Below are 20624 nucleotides of genomic sequence, written 5' to 3' on the forward strand. Positions count from 1 at the left end.
GTACGGAACTCGGCGAAATGCAGACGGAATCGTGAGCTGAACGACAGGGACGGGGGCAAGCCGTGCTGTTGGACTGGACAAGAGGAAGAGACTGGACAAGGAAAGGAAGCAAATGAGCGTCAGAGGAAAGCAGTCCATCGCTGCAGAGTGGCTCGCTCGTTGATCACGACACAGAGTTACAGGCCCAGCCCCAGGTACACAGCTACCTACAGACGTCTACACGTGCTCTTCTCTGCCATTGACTACGTAAGAACGGGGCATCGGTGGGCATTGGCAGGGCATGGCATTGGGGAATGGGCAGACGGGACCTGAACGGGGTGGGCGGGGCTTCTCCGCGAAATGGGCACGACTCCACGAGGGAAAAGGAGTGCCCGTGACGGGACTCTCACAAGAGGGAGGCACTAGGGCGGTGGGAAAGGCATGCCCCTGGACATCATCCCATGGGACCCGGGGAGAAGAATGACGATCCCTGCCTTGCGTTGCTCGTCCTGGTCGACGATTCCTACATGATATGTTCCACGAGTCCGTCTCGATGCTTGCTATTTTGTGGACTGTGTACCCTCTATCCCTGGAGTGAGAAGCCAATATGTTACTATGAACAGCTTCTACATACTCAGACTCACGGAGACAAGATAGTAAACCTAGTTAAGATGACTGACTCTTTGCGTTTCCGGAAACCAATTACCTTAGCAGCGGGGGCGGCTCCGTTCTCTGGTCTCGTCCATACTACGCCAAAGCCCCGGGGACAGGTTCACCAAAAGACACCCATGGAGGCACGGCCAAGGTCTCACGTGACTTTAGCATTTCCCCAGAGCGCTGCTTCTCACTCCGCCAGGGCGGGTACCGTACGTGCTTCCTTGGAACAGCGAAATACCTCTACGTATTCAACTCTTATACAACTTGGAATTGCCGCGCGCATCGACAGCTCCAGCTTTGTTAACTTTTTCTGGTGCTCGGCGATCACCTGCGCAGAATCCCCATCACCTGTCTTAATTGGGGCGCAAGTCGAAAAAGGGGCGCCGCAAACACTAGACATAGGTACCTATCTGCTAGTGTACGGCTAGACGGGAACTATCTACCTACTACCTACCTACCTAACTTCGCAGCGTCGCGTACCAGCTCCAGTGTGGCATTACCCACGGCACCACACCACAGGCAACCTAATCCAGCGCCAAGTACAGGTAGCCGGTACCTACAACCTGTCGCCCTCTAGATGTTAGTGCTAGGGGCGTGTATAGCACCTCAGTCAACGTCAATTCATAACTCTCCCTAACATCACCGCTGCTGCACCCGTCAACCGCGACCTGACCAAAACCGCCCGCCCCTTGTCCAGAAACGGCACGACGGGGAGCCCACTCTAAACTTGACCTCACGTCTGACTTCCCAGCAGAACAGTCGCAACGACATCCATCGCCGCATCACCACCACAGCCCCTATTCCGCTCTCGACTGCAGTTCCATCTCGACCGATGCCCCTCTTTCTCCCCATGTGACCAGGTCGCCCCAAAGTGCCTTGGTGCCGGATATACACGAGCGCACTTTCTGGCGCATGGCGACCGACCGCCGGCCCCGTTTAATATAACTCCACGACCCGGTCCGAAAATGTCCATTACCAACGGTCAGCATGCCTGGCCTCCGCCCTCGACCGCCGCCCATATGAACGGTATCAGGGCCGTCATCCCCCACCCCAGCCAGGACGATGGGCCCCCGCGAACCCAGACTCCCTTTGATAATTCCACCGCCTTGATGCCTGAGGCACCGTCATCCGACCCCGACGACGACCAGCGCCGCTCCCACTTCGTCGACAAGTACCACAAGGCCGACGAGCGGATCGCGCTGCTGTTCGCCGATGACGGCTCCTACAACATTCCCGTCATAGCCGCCTTGAAGCGCGCCCCGACACCCCCCATACCCCTGCTCCCTCCCACGACCGATCACGCGCCGATCCAGGAGCCCCCCCGCAAAAAAGCGAAGCGCGTCATCGACGAGGACGACTATGGCGACGACGACGACGACGACGACGACGAAGACGACGACGATCAAGAAAGCGATCACCCCGTCGCGACTGACACCAAACCAGACACACAACTAACATCCAAGCATTCCGCCAACGATGCCGCCGCTCGGGCACTCCTCTCCCCGTCCAAGTCCGGCAGCTCTCCCGTCCACTCTATACCCTCGCCAGGGCGGCAAGCAGACCGGCAAACAGCCAAGGAAGATGGATCGCAACCCCAGGCAAAGTCCTCCGAGGATGCGCGCAGGGAATTGGAGGCGGCGCGCAATGCGACCGAGGAGGCGGCCAAGCGCGGATTTCATACCCTCTTTTACACACTCGAGAACGACAGGACAGCAATGCTCGAACAACAGCAACTGGAGGAATCCGAGAAGCAACTACAAGCAGAGATGGACAAGTCGGGACAAACAAACCACAGTCAAGGAGCCCCCAGCCAAAACAACCACGGCTCTCTCAGCAGTGCCAACCTCGGCGCTTCAAGTCTTACCCTAAAACACTTGATTGCCCGAATAGACATGAAGCGCGACCGCGTGCAGGCATCGGACGCTGAACTACGGTCGCTTATGAACGAGGTTCGCAAGAACAGGAGTAAATGGGCTAGCGAGGAAAATGTCGGCCAGGAAGAGTTGTACGAGGCACTGGACAAGGTCTTGACGGAGCTTAAGGCGCACACCGAGTACTCAACTCCCTTTTTGACCAAAGTGAACAAACGTGATGCGCACGACTATTATAATAGTGAGTTTTTTGGGGTTACCGTATGGAACACTCGCTCGCCCAGTTTAGGCTAACACCGTGGTCAGTCATCAAACAGCCAATGGACCTAGGTACAATGGCCAAAAGACTCAAGACTCTCCACTACAAGTCCAAGGCCGAGTTTGTCACGGACCTCAACTTGATTTGGGATAACTGTCTTCGATATAACCAGGACTTGGCCAATCCTCTCCGCCGGATGGCCAATGGGATGCGCAAGGAGGCTGAGAAACTAATTCCCCTAATACCGGACATCGTGATCAGGCCCAGGGCAGAGGTTGAAGCCGAGGAACGCCGAAAACAGAACGGCGGCGAGGACGAGGCTGGCGATGACAGTGACGACGAGCCAATAATGTCATCTCGTGGACGAAAGGCTGGTACCAAAGGGACCAACAAGTCACGGAAAGCACCAACAGACCAAAAAGAAGGGACACCAAGCGTCGACCAAAAACCGATATTGCAACTCAACGGTATCCTAGCCAAGTCTCACAGAGAGGGCTCCGAGGTCGACGGCAGCAATGGATTTGGGACGCCTATCGGCGGGTCCCTTACACCCAGCAATATAAATGGTGGACACTCGGGGGTCAGCAACGCGGATGCCATGGAGCTTGATGGGCCATCACTCAACGGAATGGCCTTGAATCATGCATTCAGAGAAGCGGAGGAGCAGGCGTATGAGGACGAAGAGTACAAGATCTGGAAACAAGTAACGAAAAAGGATCGTGCTCTTCTGGCAAAGGAGCGTTTCCAGCTGTTCAAGGACAACAAGCTAAATCCCGATGAGCCTGCATTACTGCGAACCAAAGCCGGGATGCGTCGATTTCTGAAGTCACGCAAAGAGGCAGAGGCCATGGGCGTGATCACCTCACAAGGCGATGCTCCTGGTAGTGGAGACGGCAACAAGGTGGCAGAGACATTAGCCCAGGGCATGGAGGATGAGACTATTCGGAATGTCCCTGCTTATTACGAACCCCAAACGATCATACCCGATATCCCATCAAAGCTACAATGGGTCGAGGATGGCGAGGGACAAGTGATCAATCAGCATGAAGAGTTCCTTCGGCTCGTCCCTCCCGGTCAATTCACCGCCCCAGAGAGTCGGCTGACCAAGAAGTTCGATGCCAACATTCGGCAGATGCAAGAGACTCGCAAACTGTGCTCCAAGATCAGCGTCATCAAGCAGATGCAGATCCAGACTCAGGTAGGCTTTGCGAGTCCAATGAAGCGTGATTCTTTTTCACCTTGACGGCTTAGATGCTGACATGCAAATGAATAGGTATATACGAACCAGTTCCCCAAGTATAACCCGGAGCCGATGGTGGAAGCCGATATCGAGCCCACCTTTCTCGCCGGTGAAGGTCCCGTCATGGCCCCTGAGGTGTGCAGGGCGGCATTACAACGATCCGTCGCCAAGATCTTCTATCATGCGGGCTTCGAGGAACTGCAGCCCTCCGCCCTGGATACGATAACCGACATTGCTGGCGACTACTTTCAGAAGATTATCCGGTCATACAACATATACCGTGAAGCCGAGTGGAAGGAGGCACCGCCTGCATGGAAGGAAAAGGGGGTAAAATACGTGCCCAGATTCACGAACGAGGAAGTCATCTTGCACACATTGAGCGAAAGTGGCATCGAACTGGATGCGCTGCAGGCCTACGCCAAGGACGATATCGACCGCCTGGGCAATAAGCTCACCCAGATCCACGATCGTATGAAGGCGCATCTTGCCGACCTACTGCGGCCGGCACTGACCGACAATAGTGGTGACGGATCAGGATCATTCGAAGATGGCAGCGAGCAATTTGTGGGAGGCGACTTTGCAGAGGAACTTGGCGATGACTTCTTCGGCTTCAAGGCCCTTGGTCTCGACCGCGAGCTGGGTCTCGAGATGCTTTCAGTGCCACTACACCTGCTGCAATCAAGGGTTCGGAACCAATACCAAATGCAGGCCTCAACAACCGGCCAGGCAACTACCGACCTCTTCGAGCAGCTCCCGCCTGCCGACCCGGTCACCAAGGAAAGCATCCAAGAGGAAATCGGCCTGGTCAAGAACTTCTTCCTTGCCAAGCTGCATGCCAATAACGATCAGCCGCTCGTGGAAGACGAAGACCTGCCCGTCAAGCAAAGGAAGCCACGTCCTCGTCTGGCCGCCAGCGGCAAGATTACCGCCCCGGCCAAGCGGCCGCTCAGAGAGCAGATCGCCGCAGCCAAGAAGAGAAAGAAGGAGGCCCTGGCGGGCGCCAATGCCTCGCCAGAGAAGGCGGGGGCGGCCGCGGGTGGTACACCCTCCAAAAAGGCCAAGACCAGTCACAACTTGGTCAACGGTACGGGCGCCGCAGGAGGAGGAGGAAGTGGTGGCAATGTCGGCGGGTTGGTTGCTCCGTCTATGGAGAGAATGGGGAGCGTAAACAGCCAGACAAATGCGAGCATCACGGATAAAGATGACGCCGGGGCTATGGGCATGATGAGCCCGGAAAGTTTCGAGCAAAAGTGAGAGCAGAAGTGGGAGCAGTTAATGGAGGTTGCTTGGAAGCTCGTTGATCCACGAGAGCGGGAAACAAGAAACAGAAGACGGGATGATGACATTGGTAGATGAGTGGGGAGAGGATCTCAAGGGAAAGAAACAAAAAAAGCATGAAAGCGCTTTTCCTAGTGTATTCTGTCTTCTGTGTGTCTGGGTCAGTGTGGAACTGGTGAAGATGGTTCGGGTTTACGGTCAGGTTAGGTTGGGACAGGTTAGGTCGGGTTGGGTTGATTCGGATGGCCATCTGTTTGTCTGGTTGTGTATGCTGGACCGGACATTTGTTGGTTCCGTCATTTCTTTTTTTGGTTTATCCGCGAAGACGGGGAAGGCTACGGTGGCAGGCCTTTCTCCTCTTTTCTTTTTTTTAAACTTCTTTTCACATCATGTTGTTTTCTTTAGGAAGAGGGGGCGGGCACGTACTTCCCTGTACTCGAAACTGATTGATTGGTTTGGTTGATTGACTGAGTGATTGATTGATTGATATCCCTGATCGCGAGAGAGATCCGAGACAGTGAGAAGAGACAGAAAGAGAGAAATTTTATAATTTGCATTTGATCCCTGCCTTGACTACAACTTGACCTTGACCATCTGACCAACTACTCATTGCCTCAATGTCAACGCCAGATGAAACCTCTTCTTCATGCGACCCGCCGCTGTCTCACTGAACATCTCAAAAGGTAAGCCAAAGTTATCCTCGACCTCAGACATCGCTTTTTTCTAATCTTCTTTGTAACCTCGCCACTTGTCAATTCCTCGCCCTCTTCACCAGCGACTGGCTGTCTTGCGTTGTTAGAGTCACTATCTCTGACGACTCAGGCTTTCTTCTCAAAGCTTCTCCAGAACTCATCGTCTCCAATTCGATCAACATCCACGACAGCTTGTCCACCAAGAAAGTCCTTCTTGCACTCCTCTATGGTGAGAAAAGACATTCGTCATAGTGTTCCTCCAAGGGGTTAACTTCGAGGGTTTGGGGTTTTATAGAAAGGCTCCTTCGGCTTGTTGGAAGGCTGGGTCATGTGGTGGTCATGGTTTTGGGATATTTGGGGATGATGATAATTTCCGTGAAGGTTTTGAAAGGAATTCCTGGATCATGTTGGTCCATTTTTTCCCCCCCCTTCTTGCGTAACAGTACTTCTGAAGACGTTGTATACGGAAAGTTTCGGTGCATGGGCAAGATGGCGAGGAGTGACTGATGGTCTATCAAGATGTATGTAGAGACCTACGTACGGACCGTTGGACGTTGTCAGGACCAACATCCTCATTCTCGAGTGGATCATTATACATGACGCACATGAACGGTCTTTCTTCATTTGTACATAGGGCTTGTTATTCCATTCATGTCCTGTTGATTGCATCACCGGACTTGAAGATTGCGTTGGTATAATTAGCACGGGGGAACAGCAAGACAAACACAACAGTGCAGCGATTTGCCTATGTCTAACCCTTACAACGATACTCAATAACAACAGTTTCCGTCTTCTTCGCAGTTTGTAGAAACATCTCTACAGTGGCCGCTCTGATATCGCTTACTTTAGTCCTGAAAAAAAAAAACGACTCCCTACAGCCTTCGTCCACATCACATCGTTTCCCACTTCCTGTTCCTGCCCTTTATCATCGACTTGCTTCCGATGCCAGAGACCCAACTACTTCCCACTGAATATATTCGAGCCAACGAACATCCGGAATTCCAACATCGTCCCAATTTATCCCAAGTTTCTCCACCAATTGTGGCATCGTCTTGTTCAACCACTGACGGTCCGGATAGCCCCATCTCATCGCAATGTTTCTCGAGTCAGGCATTGAGACTTTGACAAATCCCAGTGAGTGGAGTATCATCAAAGCAGCGTATTTGTCCCTTTCCGCCGCCTCTGTGGTTTCGTATGTCTGGTCTGACCCGAGTGTCAAGGTGGGAGTTGCATCGTTCCATGGCCATGTATATAGGAAATTGTCAGGTCCGATTAATTTGTAGGTTGTGTGTCTTGTCCATCGTTCGAGGAGACCATAAGGAGGAGCCAGGAAAAGTTTCCAGCTTAAAAGTCCCTTGGCTGAAAGTGGTAGGTCATGCATCGTGAGTTGCAAATGGATGAGTGCGGGAGGTTGCACGCAGTTAGGCTTCGATGAAAGAGTGGTGGTGCCCTGAGTTGCACTAGCAGATTTTGCCGAAGCATGCTGTTCAGGTTGCTGGTTGGTCATGATATTGGTTTGCAAATATGAATATGGAATTCTTAAGCAAGTTTCTGGGGATGGTTTATGATGCCGTAGAAATGTGATGAGTTACGGTGAGTGTAGGAGTCGTGGTGGATGGGGACTCAGCTATATACCTATACAATCTGGACCAGACGCGAATGCCTTCAAATAACCTCTTTCCTTTTTCTTTTTCCCTGGCAATACCAATCACATAACTACGGTAACCGCGGCCGTCCCTCGACACCACACGCGGCATGCACCGTTGGGTTATTTCTCTATTTGTTCCTCCTTCCATATCCTCAAAGCACAACAAGTGTAGTAATAGAGGTAGATTCATCATAGGAACTTCCACTTGTAATTTCCAACAGACAGCGTCCGTACTTGAATCTAATTTCCATTGCTGTGTCTAAGGTAGCCAGCACCCGCCTCAAAGGCAAAGAGCTCCTCTCCTGTTTCTCCCAAATAATATCCAGGTACTGACAGCAGCTACCTACATATCACCCATTCCGGACCTCGAAACCTTCCTCTTGCTGGCCTTCAACCGTCCAGAGGTACTTTCCCACTTACAGCCTTTCCTTTCTTTATTATCAACTGTATATCCTTCCATCTTCTTCTCTACCTCTCTCCCCTCTTTCCCACTTGATATGCTCCAACCATCAATTACTGAAAATTTCCCGATGCCAAAACCACCAATCCTGCAGGTTACCTTCGGCAGCTCCCTTCAGATACTAGTACAGACCCGGCAAGCTATTCTTCATCTGACCGAGACCGGGGACCAAATTCCCATTTGAACACCGACGTCACCAGAGGCCGTCATATCTCCGAGCCTTCAAGACAAGAGAGTATCCAAAGTGCTCTTCTCTCCCGTCTCATCACCGTTCGGCCGAGTGTTGTCGTGGCCACATACATTTGAAGCTGGAGCGTGGGATAGGGAGAGTATTCTTTAGCCACTCAATATCCGCTATCTGAACCTTGGGAAGAAGTCCTACACCGTCAACTAAGTTCGGCGCATGCGGTATTCCTACCCTAAGTACTTACCTTGTGATCACCTCCGCAGTGAAAAGCAAGATTGTAAAGAAGAAAAATAGAGGCAAAAAAAAAAATTAAGACAGTGAAGGAGCCAGAAAAGAGAAACAAGGGGCAAAAAACAGTGGGAAGAAGGATACTATCTAGAGATGCGTGACCAGAAACTCGTGAGAAAAAAATGGAAAAAAAGCAGTAAAGGAATACAATACGACAAAAATGAAAAGTACCGACACACCTCTAAATGTTTACCAACAGATAAGCGGCGTAGCGATAAGCACACTGACCGGAGCAAAGTCCGGACGCACCAAGACAACATCATTACATAGACACAGACACTGCCGAACTTCATCCCGGCCAGCACAGATTTCTTCAATCTGATTATCTCCAAGTCAAATACGTATGTAGAGGTAGCCAGCTGGGAGGATCTATCTATCCCATATATCTAATCCCATCTAGTAAGTATCCTACAGCAACGTGACATCGGAAGGAATCATCGCAAAAGCCCCAACATGCCAGGTGGTGTGGAAAAAGGTTTGGACACTCGTTGGGTCTGGTTTGGTATAAGCGTGTCCAGACTTTTTCTCATCATACCTCTGCCGTAACCCCGTAACGCATACCCTCATGAGCACAGACATCATCCACACATATACAACCACGAACCCGACATATGTACAACATGGGCCATCGTCCTCAGTTTGCCGCAAAAATAGTTGCGTCTATTATGATCCAGGGCACAAAACTTGTACCCCCAACCGCGTTGAAGCAGTCGTCTAAAACAACTAGTTATCCCCACCGAACTCCGCAGTCCTGAAAAATGATCATGTTGAGGACCAAGTACCAAATTGCAACGCCCCTTTAGAAATGCATGCAATATGGTGAATTTTTTCCGACTCCCAGTGACTTTTCTTTCCCGTAACCTAATCCATCGTTGAGATCGCAAAACCAGTGACCCTTTTAAACCACCCTGTTTTTAGTTTTCCCCAAGTCTTCATCCCGGGTCTCATGCAAAGTTGAAAAACATATCCGCGACCCATTGGCATCGCTGTTGAAAAATGCCCCAAACGCTTATATATCGTATATCTTCATTACCACGCAAAACATTCAGGAAATCTCTCCATGTGAATGACACATTTAGAGACCGGCATCGTACCTCCAGCCCTCAACGGGGAGGGGGAAGGTGTTGCTCCAGGCAGCAATCTCCTGCTTGAGCTCGTTGATGCGGGGAATATCGCTGGTGGCGATCTTGGCCTTGAAGTCCTTCTGCTTGTTAGCCTCCTTGGGGAGGGAAGCCTGGATCTCCTTGCAGAGCTTGACAGCCTCATCGACGAAGACGGCGACCTTCTCGAAGTCGGCCTCGCCGAAGCCACGGGAGGTCATAGCGGGGGTACCAATACGGAGACCGCCGGGGGTGAGGGCGCTCTTGTCGCCGGGAACGGCGTTCTTGTTGCAGGTGATGTTGATCTGCTCAAGGAGGAACTCAACACGGGCACCATCAACGCCGATGGGGCGAAGGTCAACGAGGACCATGTGAGAGTCAGTGCCGTCAGAGACGAGCTTGTAGCCGAGCTCCTTGAGCTTCTTCTCGAGAGCCTTGGCGTTGGCAACGACCTTCTGCTGGTACTCCTTGAACTCGGGGGAGGCAGCCTGCTTGAGGGCAACGGCAAGGGCGGTGATGGTGTGGTTGTGGGGGCCACCCTGGTGACCAGGGAAGACGGAGAAGTTGATCTTGTCCTCAAGATCGTAGAGGGTCTCCTTGCCGGTCTTGGCGTCAACGGAGCGGACACCGCGGCGGAAGAAGATCATGGCGCCACGGGGGCCACGGAGAGACTTGTGAGTGGTGGTGGTGACGACATCGGCGTAGAGGAAGGGCGAGGGGATAACCTCGGAGGCAATGAGGCCGGAAATGTGAGCCATATCGACGACAAGGTAAGCGCCAACGGAGTCGGCAATCTTGCGCATGCGCTCGTAGTCGATCAGACGGCAGTAGGCAGAGGTACCGGCGACGAGGACCTTGGGACGGAAGAGCTGGGCGTTCTTCTCGAGGGTATCGTAGTCAATGATGCCAGTGTCAATGTTGACGCGGTAGGGCATGGTCTCGAAGTAGGTGGAGACAGCAGAGATCCTGGCGAGGGTAGACGGGTTAGTTTGGCCCTTGTTTAACTGGAGTAGCTAGTATGGCACTCACTTGCGCTGGGGGGTCTGGTAACCGTGGGAAAGATGGCCACCGTGGGGGAGGTCAAGACCCATGAGTCTGCCGTGGACGGGCATGATGGCCTGGTAGACCTGGAGGTTGGCAGGGCTGCCGGACAAGCACTGAACGTTGACACCCCACTGCTTGGGGTCGAGGTGGAAGGCCTCAAGGGCACGGTTCTGGCAGAGAACCTCGATCTCGTCGATGTGCTGGTTGCCACCATAGTAGCGGGCGCCGGGAAGACCCTCCGAGTACTTGTTGGACATGGGGGAGCCGAGGGCATCGAAGACGGCACGCGAGGTGACGTTCTCGGAGGCGATGAGGATGATGGACTCGCGCTGGCGCTGAACCTCCTTCTTCATGATCTCGGCGACCTGGGGGTCGGACTCGACCAAGCTATGCTCGAGCATCTGTATATTGTAGGGTTATGAGTCAACATGTTTGTCCCTTCAATATGCGGCCACAAAGAGTATCTGAAGCAGAAGGGTTACCACGTACGGCCTTGTGAGTCTCGGAGAGGGAGTAGGTGGACATGGTGACTGATTTGGGGGGGTTGGCTTCTGAGAAAGTGAGAGGCCGTGTGAGGATTGAGGATGATGAAGGAAAGAAGGGAAAGACGAGAGGAAAGGAAAGGAAAGAGAAGAGGGGACTGATGACTGAGATATAGAAGGAGGGGCACTGAGATCCAGGGTTGCTGGGCGACTTCGACTCAGTCAACCTCTGACGGGAATTCACTTTGAGTGGCTGCGCGGGCCCAGTCGCGGGTCCAGTCGCGGGCGGCGGCCGGGGGAGGGTGAAAGAAAAATTATTGGAACCCCGCCAACGTGCAGCTCCTCCAATTCGCAATCGCCCTCAGCTGCAAATCTACTGCCAAAAATCGCTAAAAACGTGACCATCCGCCGCACACTGCAAGGACGGGGCCCGATCTCCGGACCTCAGAACAAAGTCTGGGCCCCGCATTCGACATGGCTTTCTCCACCACATTGGTCACTGGCGTGAGCTGTTGCGGTCCATAATCCTGGTTATCGCAATACCGGGGGTTCGCTACCGGGCCATTGCAGGCGACGACGATGACTCTTCCTCTTCCAGATTTTGAGATCTGCGACTGAGTCTTGGCCTCATCGTCGCAGGTCTCTTCGCTCTCGTTTCCATTTCTCATTGTCGGCTCAGCCTGTGTTTCAATCCAGAGTTTTGGTTCAAATTTGTCTTTTTCGTATTTGTCTAGTGATACAGTTGAGCCCTGATGTGGTCAAGTTTGTTTTCATGGAAGCGTGGTTCTATAAGGACCTTTTTAAACAGAGAAGAAAACATCAGATTCCGGACCTCCCATTGATCTCACCTATCACAAAACAAAAAAAGGTGGCGAACAACACTCCCGTCGATCGTGTCCCGCCACATGTGCACCAATATGGCACTCTAATCACAGCGAGCAATAGCAAACCAAAAATAATTCACAGATCAGAGCTCCCGCCTGGCCAGCTACCAGCCTGAAAACCCAGACAGTGTATAAGAGTCCTCTACACTACACACATTGTAGAAGTCCCGAGCCAACACACAAACCACGCCAAATCAGGTTGAACTACACTATATATTCATGTCTAAAAGATTGACAGTGATACCACAACAGTACCTACCTGGATGCTATTCAGGCGAGTCAGGTTAGTACGTAGCGGTTGGAGATAAGATGAACCATTAGCTTATCGGCTTGAAGGATGACATGGGCATGACATCTCACCTGATACCAAGGCCAGTGTACACTACAACCACTCACACCTTCCCGTCAACACGGCACAGTCCGTCGTGCATCTTCACGTCAAGTTCGCGTACTGGTTGAGGTGCTTCTTTGAACTGGGCAGTGTTCCTGCCGGATGCCACAACTCGCAACAAATGGACTTTGAGAATGGACTCTACCTCTACCTGTGCGGAATCACATGTACCCTGCCTTATCGTCTTCAAGTTTTGATAACAACTCGAACAATTGCTCGATGCACTATTGAGAGCTACTTAAGCTTAGTGCTCCTCAGCTCAAAGCCAAAAGTATTGCCAGATGTCGGAGTCTCAGACAGCCATTGTCTTGTCCGCATCCGTGCTCAATGGCCTTCCATGCCTGTCTCCCCGTCCCTTCATGCGTTCTCGTTTCAGTCGTGTCGAGTCGAGCACTTCGCTTCTCAGTGAAAAGGAACGGTGAACCTCTCTGGCTCCATGGCAGACCGTTATGTAATCCATCGATGCCTTTTAAAGATGGCTAGCCCTTCGTCTCACTGGGTCCACCTCCGGTTTTGTCTGGGATAGAGTGGAAACACTTTTGCAAGCCATCCAATCATGACATGGCTAGCCGGGAAGCGAGGAGCGCCTTGTTTGCACCAGTTTGCGCTGATAGGGCCAGCGATCGCGACCCCAAGAAGCCCCTGCCTGCAGCGACCGGCCCTGGTCTTGGGTCACACGTCATTGGGTCACCAGGCACAGCAAGGTACGCGCAACCACTTCTGCCACTGGACCATCAAACTGAAGTGAAGGTGCGGGAGTGCCATCAGTCCGCATTCATCGATCCGGGCCTCCAGTGTGTAGTCGTAGGCAACCAGCCGCCACGCTCCTTTCCCCATGGCCGGTCACACACGAAACAGCAAGGGCCGCTGGTGGGAAATGGAAACAGGATGTGCAAGTCTATAACAGAATGTGTATGTAAATGCCCGCGTGGTCTGTTAATGTACTGTGTAGTCGTCTAGCGGCTTTGGTCGCCCTCGCCATCGTCCACATCACACCCGCACCCGCCAGCAGCAGCTGAGGGTGCCTCTCCACTTCTGTCACTTTAACAGGCCCTGGGTCGACCTCCAACTCGCCTGGCTGCAACATCCCGCACCACCCATAAGTAACCTCCGACCGACATCTCTCTTCCCGCCTTCTTTCTCTTTCCCACCCACTGTTGCTCTCCACTACAATTCTTACTTGTTGTCCCATCATCATCAACCAGGCATCTTATCATTTCGAAATCCGTCACCAGTCTTTCGTTACACGCTCGTTCTTGTCACTACAGTGCTCACGATGAAGGGTGCTTTGTTGACGGCAGCTATGCTGCTTGGCTCGGCTCAGGCCGGAGTACACACGATGAAGCTCAAGAAGGTTCCACTTGCGGAGCAGCTTGTAAGTGTAGACCGTTTTTCTTAATGGCTACTATGAACACTTGTTGATGATGTTCGTTATCAGGAGTCGGTTCCCATCGACGTGCAGGTGCAGCACCTCGGACAAAAGTACACTGGTCTCAGGACCGAGTCCCATACCCAGGCTATGTTCAAGGCCACCGATGCTCAGGTTTCCGGCAACCACCCGGTTCCCATCACCAACTTTATGAACGCTCAGTGTAAGCATTACACCCTCCTTTGATCACTCGGTGTATGTTGGCGTGGGCACCGTAATTAACGTCTGGTAGACTTCTCCGAGATCACCATCGGAACGCCACCCCAGACCTTCAAGGTAGTTCTGGATACCGGCAGCTCCAACCTTTGGGTTCCCTCTTCCCAGTGCGGCTCCATCGCCTGCTATCTGCACAACAAGTACGAGTCTTCCGAGTCGTCGACATACAAGAAGAACGGAACGAGCTTCAAGATTGAGTACGGCTCTGGTAGTCTCAGCGGCTTCGTCTCTCAGGACAGAATGACGATTGGTGACATTACCATCAATGACCAGCTTTTTGCCGAAGCGACCAGCGAGCCCGGCCTGGCTTTCGCCTTTGGTCGCTTTGATGGCATCCTCGGCCTCGGTTACGACCGGATTGCTGTGAATGGCATCACCCCTCCCTTCTACAAGATGGTTGAGCAGAAGCTCGTTGATGAGCCCGTCTTCTCCTTCTACCTCGCCGACCAGGATGGCGAGTCCGAGGTTGTGTTTGGCGGTGTCAACAAGGACAGGTACACTGGCAAGATCACTACGATTCCTCTTCGCCGCAAGGCCTACTGGGAGGTGGACTTTGATGCTATCGGTTATGGCAAGGACTTTGCGGAACTTGAGGGCCACGGTGTTATCCTCGACACCGGCACCTCTCTTATCGCTCTCCCCAGCCAGCTCGCTGAGATGCTGAACGCTCAGATCGGCGCCAAGAAGAGCTGGAACGGTCAGTTCACCATCGACTGCGGCAAGAAGTCGAGCCTCGAGGATGTAACCTTTACGCTTGCTGGCTACAACTTCACCCTCGGTCCCGAGGACTACATTCTGGAGGCTTCTGGCAGCTGCCTGTCGACCTTCATGGGTATGGATATGCCCGCCCCAGTTGGTCCCTTGGCCATCCTTGGAGATGCTTTCCTCCGCAAGTACTACTCAATCTACGACCTCGGCGCCGATACTGTCGGCATCGCCACCGCCAAGCGCTAAATAGCCTTGAGAACGAAGTTTGGGTAACCTGTACTTGGAGAGCAGGAGTTGATGAGACTGTCACGTTGATCAAGTAGTTCTTAATGACTGTATGATGATGGGAGGGCGCTGCGGCATTGGGTTTGTTTTCTTTTTTGCAGTATAATAGCAGTATCGGTATCTAGGATCAATGGCTCATTGAAGTCAGCTTGCGTCAACAAGACATATTGGAACTGAATTATTTTAAGCCTCGAGTGTCTTCGTTGTTGAATGTCTGTGATCGTTGTTACTGCCAAGGCTGGAATGAGCTTTGAGGGTGTAACAGGACGAATACAGGACTCACTGTGGTCATGTATCTCTACGGCTGCCAATACGAAAGCTTCGTCCGCTCCTGACAGTGCACAACCTGATGTATACCTTGATCACATCCACTACTTGAATGTTGGTTCGTTAGCGGTGCGTGTTTGGAGATATACTCCTTTTTAGCAAAACGAAAGATAAGAGCACCCAAACTGATAATGCTATCCAAGGGAGAAGCTGCTGAAGCCGGATAGAGAAGGTGAAGAGGCATGAAGAGGCACGGGCCAAGCCTCTCACGTGAATGCACCTTTGACTAGGCCCACTAATTCCCTCATGCGCGCTAGTGCAAAGATTGGAACGGCTGGCTTTTCGTAACCAAGTGCAGTGCAGTTCTGTTTGAAGGACAGACAAGACTGAGAGAGAGATCTGAGAGCCGGAGACTGTCCAGGGTCAACTTGTCCTCGTTGCACGTAACCTGGAACGCGATACTTCTTGAACTACTACTTCTTTCTTTCGTTTGGACGTTTGATGCCTATTACGTAGGGGCTTTGAAACGACTGCGAGATTTTTTTGGTTCAAACATTATGTGCTAGGTGTGGATGGAGTCCCATCTCTGAACGCCTTTTTTTACTATTTTTTTTTGATGACCAAAGTTTGGAGAGTTAGAATTTCAAGTCGCACCGAGGGGACCTTCCTCCAAATATACGACTGGAGCACTCTCACTGCAGCGAACACCAACAAGCACTCCCAGCACTCAACAGCAGCAGCAAAAAGAAGCCGCAGCCTCCAACTAGTTAGTGGCTCGGACCTCCGTCCTTCCAGTCACCTCAGTCCATCCTCCCCGGGCCAGCTTTGAGAGTCCACGGACCAGGCACGGCCACAGCACCTAACCTGGAAACACACTCAGCAATCGCACTTTTGGCCCAGCATTCCACTTTCCCTCCCTTCGCGACTGGCAACGCGAATCGCGCGACAATCGCCAGGCACCTCGACAGGCCGCAGCTAGAGAGCACCACCACCCACCACCAACCCGCGCAGCGTCACCGGCCAACCATTTTGCATCCCAGGACGGCCACGACCATTCACCACAGTCCGCAACCCCAGCCGACTAAAGTACTGGACTTTACTTTGTCGACCATAGCATCATCCCCACGGTATTTCCCCCCCCGCCAAAAAAAAAAAAAAAAAAGAGAGGCCATGGCTTCGCCCGCCGTCGCCGCCCCCCAGGCGAACGGCGTCACGACATTGTCGCGGCCACAATCCCCTGCGTCCGTTACCACAGCCAAGCGGAAACGCGACGTCGACGATGACAGCGGCCCAGAACTCAATGGTTCTGACACCGACGGCTCTAAACCAACCGTCAATGGCCTGCACACGGTCCGCGATAGCAAAGTACTCATCTCTGACTTTTTTACCACTCTACAAAGGTATGGATCGCATTTTCCCCCCAGCAATCTGTCCCACATGGCCTTGTTTCCCCCATTGTCCATGATGGCGATCTGAAAATGTGTCTCATCGCTAGTCGGCCATTGAGTGCAGACTACTAACAATACCATGTCTCTACAGTTTCGATATAGGCAGCCATCCTATTCTCAAGCGCCCTTTACTTGAGTCTCACTCCGACGACGACCCTTCGCCGCCAAAGAAACCCAAATCCGAAGACGGAAGCGCGCAACCCAGCATCGCCGACAAGATCAGCCAGAATGCCTATAACACTGTGGACGAGCTCGTTTCCGACGTTGTCGGAGCAGCAAAGGCACAACTCGCCGAACTTGAATCTGCGAGTTCCGAGTCCGACGACGGCTCAACCGACGAGGCCATCGCGCAAACCGCAGCCTTCCGGACCAAGGCGTTGGAGCTGTACAGGCGGGAGATGGCATACCCCCATGTTCCTCGACATGTGGCCCCGAAACCAGACCTGAAGGAAGCAATGAATGGCGGCATGGGTGGGCTTGTCCTGACTACTGTTGGCGCCGCACCAACAGTCAGGCCTCTGTTCACCAGCCTTCAACGAGCGACAGCTCCCGGCGGGGTTGCAAAGTCACTTCCGGAGGGATCGTTGCCGCATGGCGTGACGGCCACGCGTATACTGCCCGAGTTCACGGCAACAACCGACAAAAACACTCGTTCTTTGACCCTAGGAGAGCTCTTCCCCTCTCCCCGAAATCTGCCCCCGCTGCAGCCTCCCAAGGCGCCAAAGAATATCACCAAGGGCAACGTCCTAACTTTCTACCACCCAGAGCTTACCGAAAAGTCCAGGTATCGGAGCGGCACATACTTTACACAAAATCTTGCTACAGGGCATTGGCTAGATTACAGTAACGCAACACCGACCACCCATGCCCGGTCGAAACAACGAGAGCGAGCCCAGAGTTTGGCGGGTCACCGGCCGTCTTCTACTGAGCTCGAAATTTCGGAGATGGAAGCAATGTTTCGCGGCGCATTCTCCAGTTTTGCCCCATGCAAAGATGACTCGGCTGCCATCATCCCTTCTGGTCAACTTGGCCGCATATGGTGGCAACGTATCGGGCGGAGGAATTTCGAAAAGCTTGTCGATGTGGATGGTCCGGAAGATGGAAATGTCGACACGACTATGACTGGTACGGATGAGGATGTCGAGATTGACGAGGAGCTCGTCAAGTCCGCCATCGAAAATTGGGATGACAACCTGGTTGACCCTAGCTTGGAGGAGCTCTTGGGTAAAAAGTCCACTGAAGAAAAGGAGATGGATGACATGCTCGAAGAGGTGTCGGATCTGATCGAGACTTTGGCATCCTATCAGCGTAACAGGAATCTCACGCTCCCTACCAGCCAGGATCGGTATTCGGCAGATCCTGTCAACGCGGATATGCTTCGCAATGGCAACCTGTCTCACCAACCCAGCGAGGAGGAAATGATGACGTATCAAGCACTGAAAGCTCAGCTTTCCAGCATTGTTCAGACCTTGCCGCCATATGCGGTAGCTCGGCTCAATGCTGATAAGCTTGGGGAGCTTAATGTGAGCACAAAGATTGAAATTCGCACGGACGAATACAAGGGTGTTATGGAGGAGGATGAACAGGCTCGTCTTGCCAGGCAGGCTGCGGCAACAGCCGCAACCACAAATCAGCGGCAGCAGCAGAGGGGTAGCGTTTCCGGCCCGGGCCAGTTCGCCCATCAGTATCCCGGTCAGTTCACACCTTCGGCCCGCCCGATCGCAAATGCCCAGCATTTCCCCCAAACCCCAGGCCGCCCTAACCCGCCCATGTACCAACAACGGCCACCCTCGGCGGTACCCATCCCCCAGGTGCTTCCCCAAAGTCAACAACGTGCGCCTCCTCCTCCAGCATCCTACCGACCGCCGACCAACTACGGATATGCGCCGCAGCTGGCAAAGGCGCCTGCCCCTTACGGACAACATAACGTGCCCGGTGGCTATGCGCCGAGCCCACCTCAACCTCGTATGGCGCCGCACCCCGGCCCCGGTTACAATATGGCGCCGGCCGGCCCCCCGGGTCAGCGGTACCCACCTGGATATCCGGGGCCCCAGGGCTACCCACAGCACCAGCCCATGCACCCCCAACATGTTCAACATCCTGGACCCCCGCAACATCCTTCTCCCCACATGCAACAGCATCCACAACAACCGGGGTTTGCGCCGCCTTATACTAATGGTGCACCCATGCCCCGGGCTATCACTCCACAAGTCCCACCCCAGACGCCGCACCACTATGGCCCAACTCCCACCCCAACACCGCCGCCGCCGCCGCCGGGACCACCGCAACAGCACCAGCAGATGCAACGTGGACCCTATGGAACCCCCGGGCAGAGTATGCCGCCTCAAAACATGCAACCCAACAACATGCAGCGTCAGTATGGAGCCGGATCTCCTCCTATGATGCCGGCGCCGCAGAACATGAACCGGACACCCAGCCTAACCGGCTACGCGACCGTGATGCCCGAGGTACAACAGCGCCAGGTGATGGAACAGGCGAGGGCGAGGGCAGATGCGGAACAGCGTGCTAGTGGACACATGGGCAAGGTCGCCCAAGGCGAGGTTGTTGGCCTCGCAGGTATCGGCCTCGGTGGTAACGTTGATGTCCACAAGATTGCTGCTGCCAAGGCGATGCAGATGGGCGGTCCCGGCGGTGGTTCGGGTCAAGGGCAGGTAACTAACATGCCGCCCAGCCCCAAGCTTCCCATGCACGGAGGGCCAAGCCCGGTGAATGGTGTTACCCCTGTTCCCGTTCCTGTTCCTTCACCTATCCCGGCTGCACAGCAACAACAGCAACCGCAGCAGCAGCAACCACCACCACAACAGTCTCAGGTACAAACGCAGCAGCAGCAGCAACAGCAGCAAATGATGTCACAACCACAGCCTCAGCAGCAACAGCCGCAGCTACCCCAAAGCGGCGGACCTAGTCCAGCTCCTCCCGCACAGCAAGGTTTTAGACCCCCTTCTGCATAGGAGCAGATGTGGATGAATCCAATGAACGTTAGGAATGGGTGGTGAAACTGTGGTCGATAGATGTTGAGACGGCGGGGGTGAATAAGTGTACGAAGGTGGAAGAAGGAGAAGGAGAAGAAGAAAGGAAGAAGAAGGAAGGATACGAAAAAAAGAAGAAGGAAGGAAGGAAGGTCACAAAGTTTAGATCAAGCTTGTTTAGTAGTAGTAGCACATTGATTGCTTACGCACATAAAAGCGCTTATCCAATATTCGCGCTGGGTCTCTTTTTTTTCTAATTTGCTGTCTTGTCTTTACGCACACAGAGGCTTTATCTTACACACAATTTGGGTGAAGTGAGAGGAAGGTGGAAAGGGGGGGAAAAAAAATATCAAGAATAAAGCGGATAGGTCAAGGGTGGTATTGGTGGGATCGTGAAGCGGGAGGTATAAACAAGGGGCAGGAAAGTAGCGAGACAGGCCTGAAGGGGGTTGTATCGAACGAGGAGAAATGGAGACAAGAAGAAGACAAGTTTGAAGAAGTAGGAGGGTGGAAAATAAAGTTAGAGGAACAGTGTAACCAGAACGAAACTGAAGTAATGGGGATTATGAATCTATTATGTATGTATTTGTTATGGTGCTGGTGGCTTGTAATGAGGGCAATGACACAAATACGCTGCCGTTGTGTGGAGAATAAGGAGGGGATGAAAGGATGGATGGATGGATGGATGGATAGCTTATTAGGTCTATTATCATTATCATTTTCTTTTCTCTTGCACACTCTATATTGTCTTTCCTTCATCTTTAACCCTGAAGAGTGCTAGAATTGAGTGGTTGGTAAATCCTTTTTCCTTCGCTTTGGTT

The 20624-nt window shown here is 52.9% G+C and overlaps 6 protein-coding genes across 6 annotated transcripts; 3 read left to right on the forward strand and 3 right to left on the reverse strand.

Annotated features, from left to right (window-relative positions):
• Positions 1 to 1601: 1601 nt before the first annotated feature.
• NEUTE1DRAFT_67557 (uncharacterized protein) lies at positions 1602 to 5368 on the forward strand (the record flags this gene model as incomplete). Its single annotated transcript, XM_009855185.1, has 3 exons — positions 1602 to 2748; positions 2814 to 3964; positions 4040 to 5368. 3 exons carry the CDS (start codon positions 1602 to 1604, stop codon positions 5258 to 5260), a joined length of 3519 nt encoding a protein of 1172 aa, XP_009853487.1.
• A 23-nt stretch (positions 5369 to 5391) lies between these two features.
• Positions 5392 to 5845, reverse strand: NEUTE1DRAFT_117867 (uncharacterized protein; the record flags this gene model as incomplete). Its single annotated transcript, XM_009855186.1, has 1 exon — positions 5392 to 5845. A coding segment is annotated over one exon (174 nt), but the record flags the coding sequence as incomplete, so codon positions are not given.
• Positions 5846 to 6901: 1056 nt separating this feature from the next.
• NEUTE1DRAFT_47831 (uncharacterized protein) lies at positions 6902 to 7483 on the reverse strand (the record flags this gene model as incomplete). The annotated part of the gene is made up of 1 exon (XM_009854508.1): positions 6902 to 7483. One exon carries the CDS (start codon positions 7481 to 7483, stop codon positions 6902 to 6904), a length of 582 nt encoding a protein of 193 aa, XP_009852810.1.
• A 1691-nt stretch (positions 7484 to 9174) lies between these two features.
• On the reverse strand, positions 9175 to 11299 carry NEUTE1DRAFT_117868 (serine hydroxymethyltransferase; the record flags this gene model as incomplete). Its single annotated transcript, XM_009855187.1, has 3 exons — positions 9175 to 10625; positions 10689 to 11104; positions 11193 to 11299. 3 exons carry the CDS (start codon positions 11226 to 11228, stop codon positions 9635 to 9637), a joined length of 1443 nt encoding a protein of 480 aa, XP_009853489.1.
• Positions 11300 to 13617: 2318 nt separating this feature from the next.
• On the forward strand, positions 13618 to 15285 carry NEUTE1DRAFT_117869 (aspartic proteinase, pepstatin-sensitive; the record flags this gene model as incomplete). The annotated part of the gene is made up of 3 exons (XM_009855188.1): positions 13618 to 13835; positions 13899 to 14052; positions 14122 to 15285. 3 exons carry the CDS (start codon positions 13737 to 13739, stop codon positions 15057 to 15059), a joined length of 1191 nt encoding a protein of 396 aa, XP_009853490.1.
• Positions 15286 to 16535: 1250 nt separating this feature from the next.
• Positions 16536 to 20056, forward strand: NEUTE1DRAFT_131378 (uncharacterized protein; the record flags this gene model as incomplete). The annotated part of the gene is made up of 2 exons (XM_009855189.1): positions 16536 to 16765; positions 16905 to 20056. 2 exons carry the CDS (start codon positions 16536 to 16538, stop codon positions 19783 to 19785), a joined length of 3111 nt encoding a protein of 1036 aa, XP_009853491.1.
• Positions 20057 to 20624: the final 568 nt, after the last annotated feature.

The sequence above is a fragment of the Neurospora tetrasperma genome (assembly GCF_000213175.1).
Source record: "Neurospora tetrasperma FGSC 2508 unplaced genomic scaffold NEUTE1scaffold_5, whole genome shotgun sequence".
In the NCBI taxonomy this organism is placed as follows: Eukaryota; Fungi; Ascomycota; class Sordariomycetes; order Sordariales; family Sordariaceae; genus Neurospora; species Neurospora tetrasperma.